This window comes from Colius striatus, chromosome 19 (assembly GCF_028858725.1).
Source record: "Colius striatus isolate bColStr4 chromosome 19, bColStr4.1.hap1, whole genome shotgun sequence".
Lineage (NCBI taxonomy): Eukaryota > Metazoa > Chordata > Aves > Coliiformes > Coliidae > Colius > Colius striatus.
In genome coordinates this window covers 4,276,773-4,286,869 of record NC_084777.1, presented here as the reverse complement: position 1 = coordinate 4,286,869, position 10,097 = coordinate 4,276,773, and the positions used below count along the sequence as shown (strand labels likewise).

At 47.1% G+C, this 10,097-nt stretch overlaps 2 protein-coding genes and 4 non-coding genes across 7 annotated transcripts; 5 read left to right on the top strand and 1 right to left on the bottom strand.

Moving 5' to 3' along the window:
• Positions 1–245: 245 nt before the first annotated feature.
• MED22 (mediator complex subunit 22) lies at positions 246–5,907 on the bottom strand. 2 transcript variants are annotated; one of them, XM_062011259.1, is made up of 4 exons: positions 5,682–5,907; positions 5,230–5,310; positions 4,753–4,961; positions 246–668 (listed from the first exon to the last, which is right to left on the bottom strand). In XM_062011259.1, exons 1-4 carry the CDS (start codon positions 5,802–5,804, stop codon positions 473–475), a joined length of 609 nt encoding a protein of 202 aa, XP_061867243.1. In that variant the 5' UTR covers positions 5,805–5,907; the 3' UTR covers positions 246–472. The 2 variants fall into 2 exon arrangements, with proteins under 2 accessions (XP_061867243.1, XP_010206274.2); XM_010207972.2 differs by having other exon boundaries at positions 246–674; positions 5,682–5,898.
• On the top strand, positions 5,803–9,951 carry RPL7A (ribosomal protein L7a). The gene is made up of 8 exons (XM_062011962.1): positions 5,803–5,935; positions 6,462–6,608; positions 7,009–7,158; positions 7,922–8,062; positions 8,404–8,483; positions 8,811–8,941; positions 9,366–9,435; positions 9,800–9,951. Exons 1-8 carry the CDS (start codon positions 5,803–5,805, stop codon positions 9,902–9,904), a joined length of 957 nt encoding a protein of 318 aa, XP_061867946.1. The 3' UTR covers positions 9,905–9,951.
• On the top strand, positions 6,868–6,940 carry LOC133627331 (small nucleolar RNA SNORD24). The gene has a single exon (XR_009820086.1). It is a non-coding gene; the product is annotated as a small nucleolar RNA SNORD24 (small nucleolar RNA).
• LOC133627332 (small nucleolar RNA SNORD24) lies at positions 7,783–7,846 on the top strand. The gene has a single exon (XR_009820087.1). It is a non-coding gene; the product is annotated as a small nucleolar RNA SNORD24 (small nucleolar RNA).
• LOC133627330 (small nucleolar RNA SNORD36) lies at positions 8,175–8,251 on the top strand. The gene has a single exon (XR_009820085.1). It is a non-coding gene; the product is annotated as a small nucleolar RNA SNORD36 (small nucleolar RNA).
• On the top strand, positions 8,660–8,732 carry LOC133627323 (small nucleolar RNA SNORD36). The gene has a single exon (XR_009820078.1). It is a non-coding gene; the product is annotated as a small nucleolar RNA SNORD36 (small nucleolar RNA).
• Positions 9,952–10,097: the final 146 nt, after the last annotated feature.

The window sequence follows — 10,097 nt, the reverse complement described above, 5'->3', positions numbered from 1 at the left end:
CTCACTCTAGTTAAGTAGAGCAGAAGCTGTCAGATGCCACCCTGAGAGTTTTAAAGCAGCCAGAACACCAGTAACCTTGGGAAGCAGGGTAAAATCCCCAAACACTTACCACCTCCCATTTGGCTCAAGTTTATCACAAATAAAATCAACTCCCAGTGTGTACTTGCTGAGATTCACATGGAAACAAACTGGATTTCTAATGAACTCTACACATAACCATCATGTAAAAGCACACCTAATTCTAATTCGTTAGAACAATCAGCTTTGTATTTACTCATCACATTCTCCTGTGGGAGAGGAATGCTCATGACAACGTCCCAGGGGTGGAGGAAGCGCTGCAGCTGCCCAGTGCACAGACACCTGCCCCACAGCTCCACTGCCCTCCCCTGAGTGAGGGAGGGTACAGCGGGTGGAAGACGTCCAGCAGCGTGGGGCTGCCGGGAGGGACGTGCTCAGCAGCACAGCATCTTCTTCAGGGGTGCTCTGCAGGGCCCACCACCCCGTGCCCGTTCACGTGAGGGTGTGATGGGGTCGAGCTCTGCGACGTAGCACCACTCTGCTCTGCTGGGGCAGCTGTCAGAGGCATGGAGAGGCTCTCGGGGGACAGCGTGGCAAAGTCTTGTCTCCAGTAGGCTTCGCACAGGGGAAGGTCATTGCTGTCACACAGACTGTAGCTTTCCAGAACAAACAACCCCAGTAAGGAGAGGCAGCAGGGGCAGTAAGAGAAGAGGGAAGGGAGGGAAAGGGTGGGGGGGAGCAAGACAGAAGCAAAGCATTAAGAAAATGGCAAAATGTTCATGGACATAAGGTCTGCCTTCACAAATCCATCACAAGCTTTGTGACACCTCTAAGGGCTGGCCTCAAACTTCATGGGCCTGGTGAGGATCAGGGAAATTTCAGGGACAGAACTGTTGCTACAAGCTGAAACAGAGGCTCAATTCTCATCTAGAATCTGCAAGTCCCTGGAAAGATCTAGGCCAAAGTCCTGTCACCCCAACCCAAAGAGTTCTGCTGTTGATTTGAGAGACAAAGACCTCATGCCTAGTTATTTTACTTGTAATTACACCACAACCTCTGTGAGGAAAAAAAATAGAAATCCTGCTCTAAATTGAAGTTTCAATTCAATTCAATTGAAATTGAAGGAAAGCTGGCACAACTGTTTTAGGGCCTGTCCCTCTCATGATAAAGAAGAAACCTATCTCCACTCTTGCCCTTTCTGGGCCTTCTATTGAAGCTCCCCAGCCTGATGATAAAGTACTGATGGCACCTACCACGTTGAGCAGAACCTGACTGCTGTAGACTATTGAGCTGGATGAGCCAGCCATGTGGGAAAGTAATGCTTTTAAACAACTGGGTAATTCTTGCCCATGCTGCAAGGAAAACAGATTGCAGGAGAGCCAAAACTGAAACAAAAATGATGGAAGAAACTGGAACAAAACCAAAACAAATTCCAAACAGAGGAAGAAGCTGCACATACAAGAGACACCCAAGACAAAGTGAGGGCTGGAGCAGAAAGCAGCTTGCATTCAGAGTAAAAGAAACCCAGTGGGTCAGGTGATTTCGTTGTTGCAGCTTTATTTATATTTGTAACGTATGGACTTGAATAGAAGCTTTGGGATATATTTTAAGCGCAGAAACATGAGACACTTCAAACTGCACAAACATGAAACATGTTGAGATCTAACTTCACACTTAAGACAGCTCCTGGGATATCAGAGGAGGGAGTAATGGAACACAAATGAAAGTTTGGGGTTTAGGATGAGAGAAGGCAAGCTGGGCTTGGGGTTACTGCTTTGGGAAATAGCACGCAAAGCAGTAGTCACAAGCAGCTACTTCTGAGCTCTCTTCTGGCAGCATCCCCCAGCTGGTTTTGTCATAGTAGCAAGAAGGCAGCAAATTCAGATTACATATCTGGGGCCTTTGTAAAATCTCTCACATGATCCTTCCCTACAGTCCCCGACACTCAGTGAAGCTGGGTTCAACTAGCAGAGACCTTCAGGATGGAATCAGAACTACTGCTCCTTTGCTGTCAGTCTTACACCTCTGGCCACGGTTTCCAAGGAGAACCTGGCCACAGCATCCAGATCTTGGTTGGGGAGTTAAGAAAATTTTAGCTCTATCAGAAGCATAAGTGCTTCTCCTCTTGCCCCAGTTAGAGCAGTTCCAAAAGTCTAAGCTTTGCCTCTCACAAAACACTTCTCAAAAGTCAGGGTGAATGAGCAGCTACTGCACAGCCCACTACAGCCGTCTCCTGATGCTTTCTCAGAGCATGGAGATGACTCCACTACTGCTCCATGTGGCATGCAGCCAGGTCTTTGTGCACAGGGACTCCAGGAAAGCTTCAGGAAACTACTTGGACATGGAGCCTGAAAACATCTACTATCTACTTAGCTTTAGTTTCAAGGACCTGCTTTCAGGTCTCCTCATCAAAATCCCTATGCACACATAGAAAGTCAAGCAATTAAACCGACACCTGAGACACATCCTGTTAGCTACTCACAATGGGGAAAGGTCTGCTTCCTAAGCCACTTTAGCACAATGGCAGTGACAGATGCTGGGCAGGAGACACTCCCTTCCAGAGGCTTTTCACTGTTGTTGGGAGCAGTGCACAAACTGAACATGCAACACAGCACAGGGCAGCTCTCAGCTCTGCAGTACCTGGAGGTGTGCTGCTATAGGGAGCTCACTTTTCTGCAGCCTTCCCTGGAGGGATGACCTACAATAAACTACTTGGTGACCTTCAGGGAAACTGGAGCATGGGGGAGCAGTTTGGCTGTGAGAATCTGTGTCCTGGCCTTACAAAACAAGTCCCACGAGAAAGTAAAGCGGTGCAGAGAGGCAACCCCAGCTGGGCTGCCCAGACAGCACAGAACACCCATCTGTGGGCATGCTGGTTATTGTCTGTACTGCCATTCAAACATTAGCACTCAAGACTATGCGACATAACAGAAACCCTTTTCCCCCCCATATCAGACAATAAGGTTTCATTAAAAATATCTTAGTGTTCTCATTATAAAAGGATTTTGAATAAATCACCATTTCTGTATTTACACAAACACAATTTCTTTGGTGCAGAAAAAGACAGGAAAGAGCACTGGAAGGGAATAAGTGCTAAAGGAAAACAACTAAGTGCTACATGACAAGAGACTTCAGTGGAGGGATCACAGCTCTGTAGAGTTACCAAGTTTTCTCACCTCATGACCACTCATAATAAAGAATACAAAGGCAAATTCATTTGGTACTTGACAGTACCCTGATAAGAAAGAACATGAAGGCAAATCCATTTGGTACGTGTCAGTATCTGTGCCTAGCTAGTAGCTCTGTTATGAAGGGTTGCTTTACATGGCACCTGGCGCCAGGCAGGTGAACAGACCATGCCAGCATGGTCAGAACCTCTTACTCCAGAAGTTAAAGCTACTGATGCACACTGGTGGCAGCCTGGTGACAGTATAAGGGAAGCACACCTGGCACACAAGGCACTGTCATCCCACATCACATCACTTTGGACACAGCGCTCTGCTATGCCTGTATAGTGTACCGTAGGGTATGTACCCCCGAGTGATCAGGGCCTGACTGGTGCTTGGGTTTGTGACCATCACTCTTCATTTCTGAGATGCTTCTAGGGTCTCTTGCCACTCCCTCAAAAACTTACATTTGTTTGAAAAATAACTCTAAACTTTTACCTCAATTTTTCTTTCAGTGTGGTAACAGTCCCTAAGCTATGTCATATCAATATATCTTTACCCTTAAAATACATATATTACCCATAAATAATGGCCTGTCTTCCTAGGATATTGAGCAATTAGGGGTTTAATCACTTAGCTGGGGTTATAGGCATTCGGCATTTTTATAAAGTAGGGAAAGGCAAAAATAGAAAACCTGGTCATTAAAATTTCAAATGAGATTCAGGAAAGTCAAGTTTTTTGTTTAGATGTCATAGCATTATTGCACTGACTTCAATTGGCTCAGACAGTGCAGCCAAAATAATCAGGTTCTCATTTGTTTTCTCCTGCTTTCATTTACTGCACCATCAACTAGAAGTGCTGGAGTGCATGACACAAAATAAAATAAAAAAATAAAGTGTCTGAATTCTCTAAAGCCTGTTTCCTAAGAGTCTTTTAAAAATATTAAAAATCCCACAAGCAAATCAGTAACATCTTCCACAGGAAATCTTCCTGTGGCACTACTTCCTTCAATGAAGCTAAGCAAATCTTTTTTGCTCATTTCAAATGCTCACCCCAACAGGACTCCAGGCAGTCAGGGGGAATGGACCACAAGGGAAAAGGCACACTGTGTAACCAAGTCACTTGTGAAAGAACTCACCATGAAGACATGGTGATATCATTTAACGTGAGGACCCAGCTCAGCAAGCTAGACTCTCTAGACAGAGAAAGCTCCTCCAGAAGGATTCTCAGACAGAAGCCTAAACCCCTGAGGAAATTCATCTTCCTTTACAATGATTACAAGGAAGCCTAAGCAAATTACCTGTCAAATCTAGCCAACCTAGCAGCCACCTGAAGTTAGATGCTGTGAATACATTCTTCACCATAACATTTATACCCTGTAGGGTAGCTACAAGGAAAGGGCAGTTGCTTTAGTTTCAGAAAAAGAGCCTGATCTAACTAAAAACAAGAGTGAAATTTTGTTGGGAACATTCTCATGACCTACACTCTACGGACTACTTGTTTGTCTGGACTAACTACCCCAAAAGGGCTGTAGTCATGAGGCAGAAGTCCACTGCCTTATTTGTACCTGGAAGAGTAATATTCTTCTTCTAACTCGTACAGGTCAATGGAGATCTCATCCCTTAGTGCAATCAACTTCTTGTCACATTCCTCCTGCAAGCTTCTCAGCTGCTGGTTGCGCTGGTTGATAGCTTCATTCACAGAGGGGAAATCATTGAGGATCAGGAACTGCTTCAGGTCAGACACAAGTTTCATCAGGGACTCACCAGCTCGGACCTTGCAGTAGAAAGAAGAAAACAAATAAATCACATAGCACACATAGCATGTTAAAGTAGCACTTTGCTTCAGCCCAAGCTATGAATAAAGCAAAATCTCACACGTTATGTGAGGATTCTGACAGAAGCCTGTAGGTGACCAGCCAGGCTATGCAGCTTTCCCCAGCCATCCTAAATACCAAGTTACCCCTCTAGCAGCAATCTTCATGAGTATTATAAAGGCTGCCCTAGATGCAGTAACAAACCAAACAACACAGAGCGATACTCACAATGTTTGCAGCTCTGACATGCATCTCATAGTTATCTTGTTCACTCTGGGTTGCTCTAGAGACTTGAGTTTCATCCTCAATCTAAAGAAAAATGTATACATATTGGCTTTGAAATCCTAAAATTGTCATAGATGAATCCTACGTTACAAGGCATTTCATTTCAGCTCAGTCCGCACCTGGAATCCCTGAGGCGGCCTGTGGAATCGACAGCACACACACGCACTATCTTTGCTACCCTCCCCGCTTGCTTCTCCCTCACTCAGCAGCAGCGCCCTGGGGAAGGAACCCTTTTCGGAGAAACCAGGAGAAAGGTCCCCGCTCCGTCCCGCCTGCGAGGGCCTCTCTCTCCCCTCACGGCCGCCTCCAGGCAAAAGCCGCTCCTCTCCCCTCCAGAGCCCGAGCCCTCCCGGCCGCAGCCCCCGCCCCTCGGGTTGCGCTACGGCCAGGCCCACCTTGGCCGACTTGATGATCTCGGTGAAGTTGTCCATGATGGACTTGATGTCATCCTTGAGGCGCTTGTTGTAGGACTGCAGCAGGGTCTCCTTGCTCTGCGGCAGCACCCGCTGCTGCGCCATGGCGGCCCGCGCCCTGCCGCCGCCTCGCCCCGCCCCCGCGCGCGACGTCACCGGCTTCTCGCGAGACGTGGAGCCCCATAGATATTTCCCGGCATGCGCTGCTCTTCCTTTCTCTTCCTCAGTCCAAGATGGTGAGTAGTGGTGGGGCCGGGTCTGGGTTCGGTTTCATCCGCCGCCATCCGCCGCAATCGCTGGGCCGCGGCCTGGCAGCGATGGCCGGGCGAGCGTCCGTGAGCCTGGGGAGCGCGGCGGAGGGTTGCTGCGTGTCCGGCTCGCGATGCCCGGGGCCGGTCCGAGGGAGGCTGGGTCTGGGCCTACGCGCCCGGAGCGGGGCGGCCACGCAGCGCTGCGCGCCCGGACCAGCGGCCCGGCGCTTCTGCCGGCCTGGGCCGCTGGGAGCGGGACAGACCGAGCGGGCCGTAGCAGTTTTCCCTGTCTAGAGCTATCCCGGGCTAGGCTCGGTGGTCAGGGACCTGAGGTGGGGCTGTCTCGGGTGCTGGTGTGCTGGGGAGTGCTGGTTTTAAACGGCCAACCTGCCAGGGGGTTCATCACCCTTTAACAGTCAAAGCGAAAGGTTTGCTTTCTCTGGAAGAGCAAGGTTTGGCCAGTAGGGAGCCAGGCAGGGGAAATGAATACATGTGTACTGGAGGCAAAAAGAGCAAGAGTGTTTTTCTTCATTGCAGCCGAAAGGAAAGAAGGCCAAGGGCAAGAAGGTGGCACCGGCCCCTGCTGTAGTCAAGAAGCAGGAGGCCAAGAAGGTTGTCAATCCCCTCTTCGAGAAGAGGCCCAAGAACTTTGGCATCGGTGAGTAACTTTGGGCCACTCGTTGGGCTTTTTTGTTCTATAGACAGGTACCTAAATTAGGAATGTGTTGTTCTAAAGTTATAGACTGGAGAGTGATGAAAGCAGTCCCTTCCTGACAGCAATCAAAAGCTGTCATTCCTTAGGTGTATGAAGCTGTGGACTGTGCTGAATTTTCTGTGTTACTGTGATTCTTAGAGTGAATCCTCTTTCACTCAGGGTGGTTAGTCCAGACTCTTCCTAGTGCCATATTTGTACGGTGTGCAGATGATGTGAAAGAATATTTGCTATCTGAGTGACAGTGCTGACAAATTGCCACCAAGATCACTGATGCACTCCTACCTCTTGTGCTTTTTGCTCTGTGGGTTTGGAGTAGCTTTGAGTTAAAGCCTGTATTTTTCAGGACAGGATATCCAGCCGAAGCGTGATCTCACCCGTTTTGTGAAATGGCCTCGTTACATCAGGCTGCAGCGCCAGAGGTCCATCCTCTACAAACGCCTCAAGGTGCCTCCTGCCATTAACCAGTTCACTCAGGCTTTGGACCGCCAGACAGGTACGAATGTGCTTCAGAACCACATCTTGATGAGGAAAGAAACCAAAATAAGCTTTAACAGGGTAATCTGGAGAGTGCGGAAGCATTTCAGTAAGCCTTTAATAGTGATTGGGGTGGTGTCAACAGCAATTGCTGTCTGAATTTGCTGGTCTAAGTCTTGATAGCTGCAATGTACTTGTAAATGGGAGGTATTAAAGCTCCTACGTAAGTACCCAAACTCAGGGTCATCTTAACCATGTGTTTCTGTCAGTGCCCATCCTTCATGGAGGGTTCTTTGACTGTGTAAACAGGTAGTCTAAAAAATCTGTCTGTGTGCAAGCTTTGAGGGGAAAGCCAACATCCTGCAGGCTGACATTGATATAGGGGAAGAGGGGACTTGTGTGAAATGAGTAGACAGTCTTTTCCAGGTGATAGTGTCCACGCAAGAAAGTTCCAGCCTGTGTAGAGTAACTCTCTTGTAGATGTTGCCAAACAAGTTGCCCGCTTTAGAGGAGAAGGTGTAGCACTGGGGAAGTCCATAGGCATTTCCTCATCCAAACAGTGAAGGAGCACTCATTGCCACAGAGATGAATATGGAGGTGGATCCAGCACTGGAGGCACTCTGCTAGCTCTGCTCTTTCCCTGTGCAAATGATGTTAACTTTGCTGTCTAAATACACCTGATGACAACCACCAAGATCGCTGATGCACTGTGTGTTTGAAAAATAATGCTTAGGTTTTTTTCAGGTCATGCAACTAACTAACTAGCAGATGTTCTCTTCCAGCTACACAGCTTCTGAAGCTGGCACACAAATACAGGCCAGAAAATAAGCAAGAGAAGAAGCAGAGGCTACTGGCTCGTGCTGAGCAGAAAGCTGCAGGAAAGGGAGACACGCCAACTAAGCGGCCACCAGTCCTCCGAGCAGGTAACTTTGTACATGGACTTGGCTGCTTGTGTACATGGGATTGTTGGGCTTCATTAGAGAGAAAACTGGTAAGTTGGTGCTCTGCTTCAACTAAAAGGGATTGGACAAGCTATTGCAATGATGTATGAATTTCTTCACCTGAGCTCAAAGTGAAGAGCAAAATAGACGAGCTTTTTAACCCTGAGCTGTAGCAAATTGTCCATGGAATATCTTCACTGTGCTACTGAAGGGATGTGAGAACTTCTTGTAACTGTCATGAATCTGAGCTGGTTGTATGTGGCATATATGAAAGCTCTGAAATAGTGAGCAGAATCAAAGCTTACCTAGAACTTCTTTTTCAGGTATTAACAGTGTCACAACACTGGTAGAGAACAAGAAAGCTCAACTGGTGGTTATTGCCCACGATGTAGACCCCATTGAGGTGAGTGTACTTGATGGTGCGTGTTGGCAGCTTCCTTTCTTAAGCTGAGGTCAGAACTGGGCTTGGGAGGGAAATACAATTTAAGAGAAATTTATTGTGTGAAAAAGGAATTCATAAAAAATACTCATTGGTGGGAATTGGAGCACTCATCCTGGTGTAACAAGGAGGCTTGGCCTTTGCAATGATGTATGAATTTCTTCACCGGAATCAACAATCAAGAGCAAAACGAGCTTTTTAACACTGAGCAATTGCCACAGCCCAGGCTGACTGAAAGAATGAAAAGCTATTCTCCCCGAGTTCTACAGCACACATACTCTTTCTTTTCAGCTGGTGGTCTTCTTGCCTGCTCTGTGCCGCAAGATGGGGGTGCCATACTGCATCATCAAGGGCAAAGCCAGGCTGGGACGACTGGTCCACAGGAAAACCTGTACCTCTGTTGCTTTCACCCAGGTTAACCCGTAAGTATTCCGTGTGCTGGCTTGATTTGCTGCAGGGGAGAAGGCAAACTGCCCATAAGCACAGACTGTAGGGCAGATGGACAGTGAATGTGGGAGGTCTCTAGTCTGAAGTAGTAAAACTAAAATACTACCTCTGATATCCAATATGGATGTCCTTTTGTATGAAGAGCTCTATGGGATTCTGATTTGGTTTGTCACAATGGATGGTTACTCTAAAGTATGTAGCTGGAACTATTATCCTTAATATTAGTAGTGCAGGTTCGTAAAGTATCGATGGCTAGATTTTGATTACCTCTTGTTAAATGATGCTTATGCTTAACCTGAAAAAGTCTTGTTGCCACTACGAGCTCTACAGTCCTGAGACAAAAGATTTAGGGGAAAAATGTTAAATTGAGGCTCTAACTGAACTAAAACTCACCAACAGGGAGGATAAGGGAGCCCTTGCAAAGCTGGTGGAGGCTGTAAAGACCAACTACAATGACAGATATGATGAGGTAAGATACTCTAGGCTCCTAGCCTCGTGTTTCAGTTTGTACTGTTAAATGTCCCCAAAAGCTTCAGAGTGAAAAGCAACTTTAAGCCTGTGGAGTGGGTTGTACCTAGGTTTGCAGAGTAAGCAACAGTTTCTGCTAGACTTAACTCCATCCCCCATGGGGGATAGCCAAGTCCAGCACCATTCAGTGGGAAGTTTTACACTTGTATCTGCACTGCCCTGAAATGCAGTTTACTGCTTGAAATGTGTAAGATTCCTGGTTGAGGGAGCCTTTTCCCTTCTGTGTAAAGGAATGGGATTGAGCAAACTGATTAACATAGTAAGATATTGTATGAGGCATCTAACGTGTCATCATTCCTTTGCAGATCCGTCGTCACTGGGGTGGTAACGTTTTGGGTCCAAAATCGGTGGCTCGTATTGCTAAGCTTGAAAAAGCAAAGGCTAAAGAGCTGGCTACTAAACTGGGATGAAGATTTGTGTTTTCTGTACATAAAAAGAATAAAACCCCCAGAACAAGTTTCAGTGTCTCTGTTAATGGGAGTGTTCCAGGCATTAACATTGCCTTCCACTGCATGAGGGAATTGTGCTGCCCAGGAACACCTGTGAAGAGCAGGTTATTACTCAGGAACTGCCCATAACTATTAGCAGTGTGTTGTAATTCCT

Coding starts and splice junctions, on each gene's coding strand:
- RPL7A (XM_062011962.1), top strand. CDS start 5,803: ATGGCGGCCCGCGCCCTGCCGCCGCCTCGCCCCGCCCCCGCGCGCGAC. Junction 5,936..6,461: donor CTCTTCCTCAGTCCAAGATG/GTGAGTAGTGGT, acceptor GGAGGCAAAAAG/AGCAAGAGTGTTTTTCTTCA. Junction 6,609..7,008: donor GCCCAAGAACTTTGGCATCG/GTGAGTAACTTT, acceptor TGTATTTTTCAG/GACAGGATATCCAGCCGAAG.
- MED22 (XM_010207972.2), bottom strand. CDS start 5,804: ATGGCGCAGCAGCGGGTGCTGCCGCAGAGCAAGGAGACCCTGCTGCAG. Junction 5,311..5,681: donor AGATCATCAAGTCGGCCAAG/GTGGGCCTGGCC, acceptor ATTTTTCTTTAG/ATTGAGGATGAAACTCAAGT. Junction 4,962..5,229: donor ATGTCAGAGCTGCAAACATT/GTGAGTATCGCT, acceptor TTCTACTGCAAG/GTCCGAGCTGGTGAGTCCCT.